This window comes from Barbus barbus, assembly GCF_936440315.1.
Source record: "Barbus barbus genome assembly, chromosome: 3".
NCBI lineage: Eukaryota > Metazoa > Chordata > Actinopteri > Cypriniformes > Cyprinidae > Barbus > Barbus barbus.
This window is the reverse complement of record NC_136731.1, coordinates 12250513-12267569: the sequence shown is the minus strand read 5'-3', so window position 1 is coordinate 12267569 and position 17057 is coordinate 12250513. Positions and strand designations below refer to the sequence as shown.

Here is a 17057-nt window from a genome sequence, read left to right as displayed (position 1 = left end):
TTGGTAACACTTAATTTTAAGGTGTCCTTGTTACACGTTACATGCACTTACTATTATAATAAATAAATTATGCATAATTAACCCTAAGCCGAGTAACCCTAAGCCAGACCCTAACCATATAGTAAGTACATGTAGTTAATTAATATTACACAGTACTTAAATGTATAATTACACTGTAACAAGGACACCTTCAAATAAAGTGTATCCTAATTTTTTACTAAAAAATAAACTTGTAACACAAGGGGATATGTTTAGTAGAATCTTGCAATGAAAACCAGCAAAGCTCAGCATTATAAAGTATTTTTTTATATATTTTATATTCTATTTTCTGAAGTTATATGAATGTGAAATATGATTTATTCCCTCTTGTAATAGTAGTTTGTCTTGTAATGCAAGTTTTCTGCAACTAACACAATGTTTTTGAAGCTTGAGTATGTTTCTTCTCAGTTAAGAATAATATGATTTCAAAGACTTAATAATTACTATAGGAAATAAGTAAGATTGTCTTTAATGGGTACTATTTGGTAATGTGATCAAACTTGGTGCTTGCTTAGCACTTTGACTTGCTTGAGGTGAGGAACTGGCATGACTTGACTTGTCTAACTTTCTTACTCCCACCTCAGCTTTTATAATATTGTGAGATTTGTTTTCTTCCTTTTATGGAGATTGATGACCGCTGGTCTCAGTATGCTTTTATTGTATGAAAAAGTACAACTTGTACTGATTTGAAAACAACATGAGGACAAGTAAATGATGACAATTTTCATTGTGGGTGAACTGATCCTTAAGTGTGTGTACGCTCAATCTTCACGGGGCTATCTCTTTCCCAGACACCAGGAACCAATAAACCCAAGGCAGTTTGGAGACATGAGAATGCCCATTGCTTTTAAAACCATGTTTACAGAAAAGTCTTCCTCTCCAAGCAACACAATCCAATCCAGCACTCGCCAAAAATCTCTAAACACATACTGCAAAATTGCGGAAAAATGCCTGCCAGCCTTGTACTTACTACACTATCAAACCTAATTGTTCCTGGTTTTTTAGAAAAATAATAATTACATCTTATATTATCCCTGTAGGTATGTGAGCTGATGTTTATTTTCCTTCTGTTTTAATGTGTACGATTGGAAGGGTGAGTGTTGTGATTGCTCAGCTCCAGAATTAGATTGTTAATGAAGGTTGGCTTAGCGCTGCATGCTTTGTGCTTTCAAATACAGTAACGTTCAAATACAGCGTTCACACTTCAAAGGCCGTGGACTCACACTGGCAATATTGTGAAGCGATTGCAGCACCTGATAGAAGCTCAAAGCGCCTGTAGCTCTAAGATGCCTTTGGCAAGGTACAGACATTTACTAGGAAACACACACAAAGCAGTCCAAATGCTTCATTTTTCCATGCTTTTCCAGCTTTCTTACTGTTTGTGTTTTTCCATACTTGTGTATAAGCACCGTCTGTTCATCAGATCCTCTGTTCCTAGGTCAGTGTTAGCATATTACAGGATTAGTTCTTTTAAAAAAAAGAATAAAAATTGTCATCATTTACACGTTTTCTTTCATGGAAGACTGAAAGAGTTGTTTAGCAGAATATTCAGGCTCAGGGGCATAGCCATCATTTCAAAAGTGAGGGGGACAGAAATGACAAATAATACTTTCTTCTTTTTTTTAATTCACAGGTTTTATTAGTAGTAGTCGTATTTTCTTCTTATCAGTTACTTTTAATTGACTAAGAAATCAAATGCACTTCTGGACAATAACAAAGACTATAGATGGCAATATCCAGTCATTAGCATTCTATAATATTTTTCCCTCTATATTTTCCTAATGATCATTTTATGATTGGTTTATATACTACAAACACTTCTTTCCCATTTTTATCACATAATAAGGCAGAAAATATATTTTATACGTTCTGTACGAAATAGTATGTGAATTAGCACTGCATTATTCATATTTTATTTATTTATTACCTGGAGATGACTTGAAAAACTCCGTGGGGTTTCAGTCAGGGACTTCAGTGAGCAACTGTAAACTACATACCCACATCTTACACATATCTGTTACAGCTAACGCAGCCATATGCATATAATGCACATATTATGCCGTACACAGGCTCTCAACAAAAATAACAGCCGATCAACAATTTATGTTAACAGTAGGCTAGATTAGGGTGGGTTAAATGCAGAGTAAATTTCCCTACATGGATCAGTAAAAGTAATCCGCCAATAAAGGGGCACTATGCACATTCACGTCACTCTAAAATGACGACGCGTCCACAGCATCCACACACTTTCATTTCATTTCATTCCATGTCCCTTTACTCATATTAAAAAGTAAACACGGCTAACAAAATAACTTCTTGTGCTCGGTGCTAGCTGTTAGCCACTCATAGCACTCATAGTTGCAATCTTTAAAATGGCGCACAAAACCATTGCTGGTCTTTGTTAGCGAATCCAGTTTGGGTGTAGGTCTTCCTTTTTCAATTATTTCTCTTTTGTCTGCAAAAGAGCGCCTTGAAAATGGTGTTTTTAGTAGATAGCTGTAGAGGCGCTAGTGACTGCAGCTGTCATTTTCTTTTTGTTGAATTTCACTTTCATACCTTGGAAATTCCCGACAAACGATGGGGGTAGCACTGGGCATGTCACTAGACACTTAACGTCAAAATTTGATTGGCTGATGATTCTGTCACTAACGCTCGCTACAAATCAGATGTGACGTCTTTCAACAAAAGGGTAGCCCTATCTGTAGTGCTGGCCTCAGACTCCAGTTAAACCTCAATGAAACTAATCATAGGCAATTTTGTGGACATAACACAAATGAAAATGATACCTAAATAAAACATTTTTCACACAATTTTATTTTTTGTAGGGCCAGCAGAGAAGGCCCTGACAGCCCACCACTGTGTAAATGTTACAGGGCTGACGAGACGTGAGACGTGCGGATCCATGTGCAAAGCTTTATTATGAAACATGGTCAAGACAGGCAGGGTCGAATAACCAGCAAACAGGTATGTTGAGGGCAAGACAGAAGAGTGGTCAGTAAACAGGCGTGGTCGACGATCGGCGTACAAATCCAAACAGGGCAAGGCAGAAAGAATAATCCAGGAACACGGGCAAGAATCAGAACACAGGAAAACCACGAGGAAAACTAGGAACGGAGAACGCTTTGTAGTGCAGACAGGCTAACAAGACTTCGCACAGACTAGAGTGTGAGTGTGGCTTAAGTAGAGATGGTGATGAGAATCACCTGGCGGTGATTAGTCCTAGGTAAGGGGCAGATGGGAAATGGAGTTCATGAAACAGTCAATACTCGGGTGAGGGTGCCCTCTGGTGGCGATCGGAGAGAGCCACAGAGGCCTGGCTTGTGACAGTAAACCATATATTGTCACAATCGTGTGTTTATTGTCTACACGTTTCATCATTCAAATCGTTTCTGCTTTATATTCAGCTTAGCTACAGCAATCGCTGGATGCTTTTGTCCATATTATGGATTTCCTGCATGTGACAAGTTATTACTTCTATGAGTCTGTTTTGGACTGTCTGCTTGAGAACACCCTCTGGCTTTGAGTATGAATGAAACATACACTGCATGAGAGTGTTTAGCGCTCTATAATGTTCACATTGCCTCATTTTGGATGTAAATAAAATTTCAGTTGACAGGTAATGCATAGACTATACTGTCTCTTTGAATTTAAATGTAGATTTATTTACACTGGCCCTAGAAAAAATGTACGTGAACACACCTGCCCAAAAAAATTGCGTGGGACTAATTTACAGTTTATTAAAATTGTACAATATGCGGGGGGTGCAATATCCCCCCGCATATTGTACACCCATGTTCACGCTGCTCTTCCATACACCGAAAACATACAGTGACCAGGCATTGCACCAAAAAAGTAAATAAAAGTAGCATGAAATTAGTCCATGCGATTTATGCACTATATTCTAAGTCTGTATTCTTTTAGCTTTGTGGGAGCCGTTTTATGGACTGGCCATCCGTTCAGAATTTAGGTCCAAAATTTAAGAATGGATTTCAGGCCGTGGCAATATCTGTCCTCTTGGATTTTCATTCTATAGAAAAGAGACACATTCAGCTGAATGAACGTTCAGATAAACATATCCTTTTGTGTTCGACAGAAATAATGTCATAACATTTGGATGACATGGTCAATTTGAGTTTTCAGTGTTGGTGTAACTATTCTTTTAAGCATGAAGAAATTCATAAAAGGCATAAATTTGCCATTCAAAATGTCATTCACACAAAGTTCCCCATTACCCATTGGCAGAATTAAGGAAACGCAAGGTATCTATGGCAACACAAGCTGCAAAAAAACAAAGAATATCCTTTTTATAGATGCTAGAGTTGCCTTGGATTCTTTCATCAGTGTAAAAGGCTCGAGGGGACATACAGTGACTGACAGGATGAGAGAGCGAGGGCCCGGGATGGATCTGCTTGTGGGTTTGCTGGTCTGTATGTATATGTGTGTTTTAGCAGTAGCTTATGTGTTGATGCCTCCGGCCCAATGCATCAGTAACATCAACCTCAACATCGACTTCACCTGCATGTGCATGCCATCACTTTACATATTTTACTGAGGGCTTTTCACACTAGAGCTTTGACATCAGAAACTTGAGTTCATTGTGTTATTGTGGAAGCTGTGTTGTCAACATTATGTAGATTTTAATAAACTACTTATGTATTCTGGTAAAAATAGATTTTTGCAAGCTACATCTGATCAGTTGATTGGCTCAAAAGAAATGTAGGTCACACTTTTATGGGGTTTTGTGCACCAGCCAAGCAACTGCCATTGAAAGGAATGAGAATGCAAATGGATGGCTCTCTATCTAGATATGTGTTGAGAAGATTTTTTGTTATCTATGACCCTGCCTTACCCTATATTAGACATCATTGGCCAAGATGAACTGTTTTAGTCCTATCTTTACAAGTTTATTATAGGTAGAAAGCAATACAGTGGTGAATTGCTGCTCATAGTGCCAACATACCAACCAGCAGTAATTTTTTTTTTTAAATCTCTTACTAATATGGTCACACTTTATTTTAAGGTCCAAATCTCACTATTAACAAACAATAAACTACAACTTTTGCCTCAATAAACACCTAATTTGCTGCTTATTAATAGTTAGTAAGGTTGATGTTAAGTTTAGGAATTGGGTAGGATTAGGGGTCATGCAGAATATGTGCTTTATAAATACTAATAAACAGCCAATATGTTGATAAAAGGCATGATAATAAGTGACTAGTAACTATACACAATTTTGTTACTTCTAATATAAGTTTTAGTGAGCAAGCAACAAAAGCGCTTCTGTCTATTCGCAACAAAAATAAATAAATAACCCCTGTATAGTCATTTATCTCTTTTTTTGTTGCTTTTCAAGTTCTTGCTCTTAAAAGCTTAGTGGGGTTTTTTTTCAAGTCATATTCTTGTTTTGCAGATAACGTTGTGATATTGTTCTCTCTCTTCCTGTTAAGTGGTGATAAGTTGGCTTCTGATGAAAGGCCCGTGTGCTGTTGTGGTGTCAGGCCTGGCCCTGAGCCCAGAGCTCCAGCCACACACATGCCAACATGCGTGCCAGTCACAGAGGTCACGGCAAAGCGACTCCTCGCGCTTCCTGCCAGCCGATCCGGTGTCATGTGTCTGCACTCTCTGTTTCTAACACCTTCCTCTCCTGTGTTCTCTTTCATTACAGACCAACAGCAGGTTGAAGCATCTTGAGAAGGAATATAATCAGAAGCTGGCCAAGTCTGCACAGGTAAACATGATTGTTTGAATGTTCTGAGGAAGCTTAAAAGGAAGGAAAAACACTATGTCCTGCTTTTCAGTCCAGATAGATAGATAGATAGATGGATATGCTCATGTGTAATCTGTATTTCTGGAGCAATTCATGCATAATGCACAATGCAAATATATTCATGTACATTCCCTCAAACATGTGGGTTTGATGTGGGGTCTTGTTTTTCTTTACCTCTCTTCGCCTGTCTCTTTCACACTCTGTGTTGTATGTTTCCGGTTTCTATTGTATGTAAAGTGTATTTTCGGATGTTGTTTGGGAACTAAAAAGTAGTAGTTTTGCCATCACAGAAATACTACATCAGGGATGACATTATATTGCGCAGACAGCCTTATAAGCAAGTGAGCTGAGCTAATAATTAAAACATCAAAGATGCTCTCCTAGAATGTCCTCTCTCTCAAGTCTGATTCATTTTAGCTAATATGTTTGTTCATTTCAATGAAACGTTTCAAAAACCAACTAATTTGGCACTTTTATCCAAAGCCACTTATTGCATTCATTGTGTATACATTTCCCCAGTTCATTCACTCCCTGGGAATCAAACCCATGACCTTAGCTTTGTTAGTGCCATGCTCAGCTGTTTGACCTCCAAGAACATTACATAACTTCAATGTAGTTAACTATGTCATTCCTACTATGCAGTGCATTTTCATGTTCTATCATGTTTTAATTACTTGCGAGTGAAAATAAGAGGTGTATTCTAACACTTTCATTTTACTTTAATTTGAGAGGATGTTGACATGACTCTAATTTCTATAATAAAACACCTATTCATTTATTAACTTATATATTTTAAACATCATTTCAATGTTATTCCGTCATTTATCAAACAGGATATTTTACAGACAGATCAGCTGACACCATGCAAGTCACATAATTCAGATCAGCAGGTCATCACAGATCAGGTGGTAATAGTTGTTTATGCTTTTGTTTTCCTATTTAAAATGTGAAAGTAGAGCTGCACGATTAATTGAAATTAAACTGGAATCACGATTCAACAAAGGCTGCCATTTTTTTCATGCGCAGCTTGTCAGTGAAGCACAGTTCTGTGATCAATAGTAAATACTGCTCCATCCGAAGGCCAGAGGGCGCTCTCATGCTGAAACTCCAAATATGCCCCGCAGAAAAAATGTAATGCATGTCATTCCTGGAAAGATTGAACTTCATTCAATGCATGAAAATAGCCACAGAAGTGTTAAACACTCGACTGATGTTATAAAGTGAGTTTGCAGAAAAACATGTTTTTTAAATGATGTCTTTTGGACAAGATGTTCATAAATGCTTCTCATGTTTGGAAAGATGTTTGACGCGTGTTGCTTTTTCAAATGCATGTTATAAGCGACTCAATCATTTACTACTCAAGCATTTACATCACAGAGCCGTACTTCACTGACAAGCTGCACATAACAGCTTTCGCGATTTCATAATCACACAAAACCATTAATTTAATCGCAATTTCGTTAAATTGTGCAGTTCTAAGTGACAGATTCTGTTACTTATTTATAAAGACAGTAACTTGTTGCCACCTGCTGGTGTAGCAGTGTAACCTGCAGAAAGAGGAAAATTCCCCCTACTAGTGGAGGGATACACACAGTGAAAAGTCCCCCTACTAGTGGAGGGATACACACAGTGAAAAGTCCCAGTGCTGTTGGACTGTATATCAGCACTCTTTATCAAATTCAATATAATGTGTTGAAATAATGATCCAGATATAATGAGGACATTCAATGTGCTGCATAAAAGTGAAGTGACATACGGCCAAGTATGGTGACCCATACTCGGAATTCATGCTCTGCATTTAACCCATCCAACGTGCACACACACAGCAGTGAACACACACACACCGTGAACAAAGCAGTGGGCAGCCATTTATGCTGCGGCGACCGGGGAGCAGTTGGGGGTTCGGTGCCTTGCTCAAGGGCACCTCAGTCGTGGTATTGAGGGTGGAGAGAGCACTGGACATTCACTCCCCCCACTTACAATCCCTGCCGGCCCGAGACTCGAACCCGCAACCTTTGGATTACGAGTCCGACTCTCTAGCCATTAGACCACGACTTCCCCACATGGAATGGCCCATATGTTAACTTTTTTAATAGCAATATGATTTATTTCTATTTAGTTTTAGTTACAAAGTTGAAATAACAGGAACGACCCAGCTGCTTTTTTTTTTAATAACTTGTGGTGGACTGCAGATAATTACTTTATCAATCCTGCTTGCCTTGTCTCTAGTGAACTACTTTGTCATGAGATGCTTGTTAGGTAGCTTGGCAAACCACAGTGTCAGAGTGGTTTCCTCAACACGTTTTTCCCCTATGCCTCAATAACACAACTTGCCCTCTGCGGTGTTTGACACGTGCATTTCATTTTGTAGCCCCTGATAATACTCATACTCGACACTTGTTGCCCACTCTCCGTTCCCGGCCGTGATTTCACACTCGGGTCTAGTGGGTGTTCTGAGGGTGTCTGAGCGCTTATCTCTCCTCTATATCCCATACTGAGGCCGGCCTCTGCCATGTGTTAAACATTAGATTTAATCTGCTCAGACTCAACGCCATTACACTCACTCAGGTTCAGAAGAATTACCTTCATTCTTCTCTGTGTGTAAGATTAGCACAGAACTGAACTGCTGTAGATGTTGTGAAAACGTGCTGTTCGGTGTGAGGTTGTGGGCTTGTCATAATTGCCTCGCATTACCTTAGTCCCAGCTCAAACGCTCGCTCTTTTTTCATGGCCCCATTTTCAGTTCTCTCCACAACACAGAGCGCTGAACGTCAGGTTGACAAGCAGATGTTGTGTGAAAACACAGGCCTATTAAATTACACAATGCTTGACATCAAAAGAACACACTTTGAGTGTGAGAGAAAAAGAGTTCACAGGCGTTTTCCCATTTCTAAATAACCTCTGAGAGGGCCACTGATGATTAATTCCTTTTCCGAGGCACAAAATTGGCATTCGCTGGATAAACATAGTTTTTCCTCTCTCTTGTTTCCCACTCGCATTTGGTGGGAACGCATCTTTGTTTAATACACATTAAATGCGCCTCCTCCACACCAAAGAACGCAGGCCTCCGTTTGCTTATTCCTCTTGTTAAACACTCTTGTTAGGGACAGTCCACCCAAAAGGGCAAAAACTTAAAACGTGCAGCAGCATTATTTACTTACTTATTGTATTTTCAATTTGTACTTTCAATTTCACTTCGTTTTAGCTGTCACACTGTTGTTGTTAGTTTTAGTTTAGTTGTTAGTTTATAGTAGTTTATAGTAACTAGTGTCATTTCCGTCAGCTATTTCAGTTTTAATGGCATTTTCAGATTTAATTGCATTTTTTTAGCTGGGTTGTAAGGGTTTCAAATTTTATAATATACTGTGCATCTAAAACTAAATTTTATTTGTGGCCATTTTTTAGTTTTGTGGCCATAGAAATGATGTAGTGTATATGTCATTTTTTGGACTATCGTCTTGTATAAAAAGAGACAAGGTTATATAGACAAGTGTCCTTTGAACTTCTGAAGCACATACTAATCTATGCCATCAACAGACATCTCTCAGATGTGACCAAAGCGGTGGAATTGCATATGAAGTGCGCCAATTAAATCCGTACCATGCCATACATTGTCTAGAGGGATCTCAGCACTGGCTCTGAGCGTGCACTTAAATGTTTTTAATTAGCATTTTGGAAATCCAGCTCCTCTTTGACTGACCGTTAATCTTGCTAATGTTTGAAGCTCTCCAGCTAATGATGAGGCAAGGTGTTGTCCAAACAGAGCTTTGCTTTCTACAGCTCTCCTTTCACCACCACCATCATATAGATATGTGTCCTAGAGCTGCTGCATTATTCATTTTTATTCATGTGCATATTAAGACACCACAGCTCTGTGAAATGTTTTCACATTTCACTCGTTTAGCTTTAATATATGTTCAAATAAATTCTGTTGCTTCTTTTTCAAATAATTACAATAGTAACCACCAAAATACCATAGTTACTAAGGTTACTTTTACTGTTTTGACTTGGATATTGTGATGTAAATTTACTTTTGCACACTACTAGAGTAATCTGATCAAGAAACAGATCACACCCCTACACTTGTGTCACGATGCGGCTGTGGTTGACTTTTTTATTTAGAATGTGCTTCAGATCTACTTCAGTATGTCTGATTAAATGATTTTATTTATAAGTTTTTGTTATGTATTTTTTGTTATGATGTTTTTAACTTCAAACCACTACATCGAAGCTAGCTCTTAATGTTTTTAGTCTCTTCTAAGTTCTAAAACCTTCTAAACTAGAGAGGTGATTTGGTAACGCTTCTAGTACCCCACTAGTATAGGGACCAATTCTCACTATTAACTAGTTGCTTATTAGCATGCCTATTATTAACATATTGGCTGTTTATTAGTACTTATGAATCACATATTCTGCATGACCATATTCCACATCCTTAATCCTACCAAATACCTAAACTTAACAACTACCTTATTATTAATTAGCAGCAAATAAGGAGATAATTGTGGCAAAAGTTGTAGTTAATGGCTTGTTAATCACGAGAATTACACCTTAAAATAAAGTGTGACCAAAAACTCTATAGACTTACATTAAAGAATCTGACAACAATACCATACATTGTAACATGCAAGCTGCCACTCGGAACACCAAGGGCCAGATTTACTAACAGCTTGCGCCAGCGCAAACCGTCTTTTGGCGTTAAAATAGTACTGTCAGGATTTACTAAAGACGCGCAGTGAAGAATTAGCGCTGAAAAGGCTTGAACACAGTTATTTTTGCGCCTGACCTTATTGAATTATTGACTTGTTGAATATGCATTTGCAGGAGTTTCACTTTCAGATGCAAAATTTATGGGAGGAGAGTATTCAAATGAATCACGCAACGAGATTTACTAACGTTTGCGCTCGTCAAATTACTGGTATTTGCGCCATTATTTAACACCCAAAGAAGCATGTCTTAAATTATTTTGCGCTTGAAATTGTTGCAATTGTTGTTGCTAGGAGGAGCCACCGCAGAGAACAGAGAGTATGTGGTAAAAAGGAGAGGATTTTTTCAAACATATTAATTTATTTGGAATTCCTGAAGAACGCATTATCCGAACATATATTTGCCAAGCCACGTTATTTTTAATTTGCTTCAGGAAATAAAAGACGATTTGGAACCCTCAACTAGGAGTCACGCAATACCAGCTCTATCAAAACTTCTTGCAACTTCTAGCTTCATTTTTTGGCACTTCGATATGTAAATGAGATGTTGCATCTGTGTTGCCCGAGACTCGAACCCGCAACCGTCGGACTCGTAATCCAAAGGTTGCGGGTTCGAGTCTCGGGCCGGCAGGGATTGTAGGTGGGGGGAGTGAATGTCCAGCACTCTGTCCACCCTCAATACCACGACTGAGGTGCCCTTGAGCAAGGCACTGAACCCCCAACTGCTCCCCGGGCGCCGCAGCATAAATCGCTGCCCATTGCTCCGGGTGTGTGTTCACGGTGTGTGTGTGTTCACTGCTGTGTGTGTGCACGTTGGATGGGTTAAATGCAGAGCACGAATTCCGAGTATGGGTCACCATACTTGGCCGTATGTCACTTCACTTCACTTCACTAAATGAGATGTTGCATCTGTGTTCTTTCATTTGCACGTTATTAGGAAATGACCCGCAGAAATTTCCACGCCCATCGGCACTGTTTTGGAATTGCACTCTCGCGCTAATTTGCCCTGTTTAGTAAAACTGGCAAAGTAAAAAAATGTCTCATTATGTCACTGAAGCTTTCAGTTATATCTTATTTCGTTTACATATTGTTTTGGTCCACACTGGTACATCAGTCATCCATCAAAAAGACATTAGGATGACAGTTTAAGACCTCTTAGTTACAGTGTAACGTTTCCCTCAAACTAAAGAGAAGCTTTAAAATGAAAGAAGATGTGCTAAAGCCATTAATGCCAAAATATCAAGAGCAAGGAATAACAATCGAAGGATGAGTGTGTCCCTTCAGGCAAAAGACTTGATGCGAGAATCTGTATAGCCAAATAATTATTACCATGAGAACTTATGTTACAATAATAATGGGGCGTTTGGTGCTTTTATGTGGTTCGCCCACTGACAAAATAAGTCTAATCTCTCCCTCTGTGTCCGCTCCAAGAGTTCACTCCCAACTCCCACACAATGAATGGATTCCAGTAAAACCATTCCTCTGAACATTTATGCACAATAAGCAATTATCTGTCTAGCCCTGAGCTGCACCGCTGCCCTGTGCAATGCTGCTGCTGCCGCTGCAGCTCTCTTAGCTGCAGTTGAAATGGACTCTGAATTTGGACTGCAAGATTTCAAAGGGCCAGTTTTTCTCATTTTCATCTCGCTAGAGCTTCATTAAACAGTCCGTCTTCTCTCTGTGCTCCTCTGTTCTTTTTCGGTTTGGGTTGTGTGTGTGAAATGTGAAGAGCAACTGTAGTGATGCAGGGGTGGTCATTTGGGATTTTATTGTACGGCTATAATTTGGGCCCCAACAACACTGATTCTGACAGGACGCTGGAAAGGCTAGAGGCTAGACCTTCACCTGCGCTCGACAGATTTTAACAGTCATTAATTGTTTGCATGGACAACAAAACGATAACCATTAAAATCTGTTCATTATTAAAAGCCAATAATGCATTACATTTAATTTTTATAGTTGACTTTTTTATGGTCTTGACATCGAATCGTAAATATTGCATAATATGGCAAAATGCAGATTACATTCTGTAATTGGCAAAAATCAAGTTTTACTGAAGAGTTTCTTGCAAAAAACGCAGTTTAAGGTGTTGACATCTCACAACGATGCTTATTATGCATAATCAATGTAATCTTGTCAAGTTTTTCAGTAGTGTGTCATTAGCTCAGTTATTAATATAAAATTAAAACAGTGAAAACAGTGCAGCAGCAGTGTACAGTACACTGCCGTTCAAAGGTTTGGGATCAGTAACATTTTTAATGTTTTTTTAAAGTCTATTCTGCTCATCATGGTTGCATTTATTGGATCAAAAATACAGAAACAACAGTAATATTGTTAAATATTATTACAATTTAAAATATTGGTTTTCTATTTTAATATATTTTTAATTCTAATTTTGTCCTGTGATGCAATGCTGAATTTTCAGTATCATTACTCCCATCTTCAGTGTCACATTATCATTCAGAAATCATTCTAATATGCTGATTTATTACCAGTGTTGAAACTGTTAATAATGTTTTATTCGTAGCTTTTTTTTTTTTTTTTTTTTTTTTTTTTTACTCACAGAGTTTCTTGGCTGTAGTTAAACAGTACTTTCTCCAATACTAAACCTCTCATTCATTTCATTGTTTTATCTGCATTCAGAGCATATATTAGAGGTGATTGATTATGTAACACCAGCAGCTGAATTGAGATCTTAGCTTCCAGTGAAAAGATCTACTGACAACCTCAAAGACATTGCTGAATAATTTGACTCCAGCTGGTCAAGCAGAAATTCAGCAGAATCAGTTTTCTGAGTAATTAAAGCAGACCCTGAGGAGCTTTACTGATCACTGAGCTCAGAAGCCTGTTGCTGTAGTTGCCCTGACATATTTTGTGTTTGGATGTGTCCACACAGGTGATAGCTGAGCTGCAGACGTCTCTGAGCAGAGTCAAGGAAGACAGCCGGCAGACACAGCAGAGTCTAGAGAGACAACTACAGGAAGCACAGGGCTGTTGGGATGAGGAGAGGAGACAGCTCAACAGAGATGCTGACCAAACCAACAAGGTCAGGAAACGCATATACACATAATGTAATCATATCAGCAAGCAGACTATTAATAGGCGACTGTGTAATAACATTAGTATTGCAGGTGTGATATAAGTATCTCTAGTTGCATATCAACACCAGTTGAGTATTCAGCCATTTGGTTCTACTTATTTCATATGCAAAGGGTTTAGTCAATCACACCTGATATAATTTACATAAGGAATTCTTAAAGGTACATTAGCAAAACAGCCTGTTAAAAAGGGTAGAAAATGCACATGAAAATCCTGAACATTTTTGGTGACCAAACCTAGCGTTATAATAGGATTTCAGCAACAGAAGTGTAGAATATGGCCCAGCAACATAGTTTCATATAAGTTGGCAATGAAAATGAGCTTAACATATAACACCCTTAACAAAGAGGCTTCTTTAGATTCATCCAGATGATTTGTTGTTCCGTTGTCTTGACCAATCCATCATGGCTGACTGAGTGTTTTCAGCTCTTTTATGTGTGTAACAACTGAAACAACTCCACACAAAAGACTTTCAACATGCCTTTTTGCATGACAGAGGAGACGGTACAGAGTGCGGGAGTCTCGCCCGGGCTTTTATGGAGTAGACATGACTCTGCTGTCCTTTGTGGAGCTTTCAAAGAGGGTTTGGGATCATGGCCGATTGGAGTGTGGTGTTTTTACGTGGCGTTTTGAAGTGGTGACCCCTGCTTTGAACTGCTCGGTTTTGTCACTAAGGCTCTAATGCTCTCTGTGTTCAGGGTCAGAATTAGAAATTACTCCTTTGGATCTGACTGCTGCTTTTCCTATACTCTCCCAAACGGTGATTACGGTGTGTATGTCATAAACATCATAAGGACATGCTGAAATAGAAGCTGTGTTCAGAATGGAAGACTAGCATGGTGTATTTAAAACAATAATACCATTTGAAACAGAATGCGACAGTAAACTGTATATGTATTTATTTTTTTCATTTCGTATTCTATGCATATATTTGCATTTGTCTCTATATCATTTAAGCAGCTTTATTTTAAAATGGTGTTTTATAGTAGATAAATAGTAAATTGACCTATAATCTTAACAGCAAACCGTACTAGATCCTAATAGTAACAAACCTTCATAATACTTGTTTTCTTTTAGATGCAGTGCAATAGCTATCAAGAGTCCCTCAAGAGGCAGACAAGTTCTAGCAGAGACAGATCATTGATATTACAATGAATTGGGGAAATTTAAATGTGCGATATAAAAAAAGTGATTCTCTCCTTCCAAATAGACTGCTGCAGTCATGACATATTTTTGTGGGCCAATTCGGAAGTTGACATCTCATTGATTCCCCCAACAACAACCCAATAGGATTTTTATTGGCGTTTGGATTATTGTTTTGTTCATCAAGCCTAAATACAATCGCCAGAGGCAAAAAGCTAAACGTAAGCTATAAAGAAACCACACCATGTCACATGAGCTCAACGTCACCATCACTAGGCTTCTAATAGGTTTTTTAGTTATTTAAAAACTTATTTAGATTTTGATTTATAATAGTTTTCAAGAGTGCGGTTGTAAATACAATGAGGCTGTAAAAGTGGACTGTTGAGTATATATGAGTTTACCTGTTGATCTTGATGACATTTAATGTCCCGACATCCTTTACCATTTATTAGCAACCCCACCTTTTTCAGTAAAAGCTTAAAAAATCATGAGGGGTATTACGGATGTAATAATGGTGACTTCAGGACAGTGGAACTGGAAACGCTAAAATGCTAACTCGTTTCCGGGTTTTGACCATTTAAAAAAAGTCATCTATGCAACACTAAAAGAGCCAATCGTGAGTCTGTAAAGAGTCTGCCTACTCTTGGTTTAGAATGTGAAAGTTTATGGCACTATTTAAGTCAGATTTTATTGCTGACTTGATATATGTTATCAAAATGGGAGGTTTGCAAGTAGTTTTTTAGGTTTCAGTATTTCCCCATTCAATTAGAAAGGAGCTGTAGTTGCATGACTGAAGATAGCTGCCCGAGTGTGTTCCCAAGATGACCACAGAGTGAACTGCCTTTCCTTGAAAAAGACTGGTTCTTGTAAGTTACACTGTGAGTAGCACTGATTAGATTTCCTGATCTCTTTCCTTCTGTTTAACTGGATTTAGTTTCTTTCTTAATTTCTAAACCATACTCACAGTTTATGATCAATAGCACCAGTTTGATCAGTGTTTTATCAATGTAAATGGGTCAAATCTGCAGGGTCTGACAGGATAGATACCAAAATTATGTGCAAGTGTGGAAATGATACCAGCTGCTGAAAGCTTCATATAAGCTCATAAACGAAACAATCTTTCCAGACCTGCATGTATCATGTGTTTCCCACAGTCTGCAGAACATAATGAATACAGCTTGACACGCATTTGCAATGTCAAAATTATTTAAAAACATTCTCAGTACTTCCCTGAAATAAATACTGATCTTTAGAAACATGGTTTTCTTTACTGTGCCAGTGCAATATATCGTAGCTCCTGTGTTTTAAAGGGATTTTAAGTTGGCATGAAATGAAAATACACCATCCTTTTTCTAAATGCATGTTATAGATGTTATTGTGAACAACATTTAATATATTTTTTTGTGTGTACCTTGTAGTTTAAAGGTGACATATCATGAAAATCTGACCTTTTCCATGTTTAAGTGCTATAAGCGGGTCCCCAGTGCATCTACCAACCCCGAAAATGTTTTTGGTATGCCTTTCGCTCCCCCCGTGATGTAGAAAGGGGAGCTTATTATAATATTACCGCCCCTTAATCTGTAAATTTCCATCCACGGCACCGCCATTGTGTTTTCTCAAGCGACAGCGGTGTACCAGTTCTAATGCCATGGTGAAAGTTTGAGCAAAGCATGCTAACTGTTCTGTCTTTGGCTGCACTGATGATCACAGAACACTATTTAGAGTCCTAGTCTTAGGGGTGACAAGAAAGCAGTGGATTTATTGATTTATTTACAGTATCTGCTGCCACACAGATCTAATACATGCTAATACAGATCTTATACATAAACATGCAATTTCTTTCCCAGCTGTTTACCTTCACAGACATACCCGACTGTTTTTGTAACTTATGTGTGTTTTTAACATAAACTTGTGTGTATTTGACAGTTTAAGCGCAATAAGACAATTACAGAGAGCTTAGTTTAGTACTACATGCCACGTGACAGCTTAATTAGCCTAACTGTTAGGTCTCCTTTAATGTCATGAATCCATCATCCAGTGAAACAATATATTTGTGTTTGGTTATGAATGCAGGACTAAACTCCACTTTCATCTGTCCTTGCCCATTTTTTTCTTTTTTGATAATCCATTACACTCAGATGTATGTAACAATACAGAAGAAGAGAACTGGCACTGCTTCCATCTCATTTCATCATCATTAACAATATCATGCTGACGATTACAACATAAAATTTACGTCAGCATGTAATTGCTTGCTCTCTATTGAGCAAGATGCTTAAATACATATTGTTTTTTAAACAGCC

The 17057-nt window shown here is 38.2% G+C and overlaps 1 protein-coding gene across 4 annotated transcripts in view; it reads left to right on the top strand.

Moving 5' to 3' along the window:
• The window catches only part of LOC306847021 (centrosomal protein of 112 kDa-like), a gene marked incomplete at its 3' end in the record, with an annotated part of 163796 nt that overhangs the window by 105095 nt on the left and 41644 nt on the right, over nucleotides 1-17057 (top strand). For all 4 annotated transcript variants that reach the window (XM_079380756.1, XM_079380755.1, XM_079380753.1 and 1 more), the window contains 2 exons: nucleotides 5705-5767; nucleotides 13409-13558. In XM_079380756.1, coding sequence (XP_079236882.1) covers nucleotides 5705-5767; nucleotides 13409-13558 — 213 coding nt within the window. The remainder of the gene's footprint in view (nucleotides 1-5704; nucleotides 5768-13408; nucleotides 13559-17057) is intronic.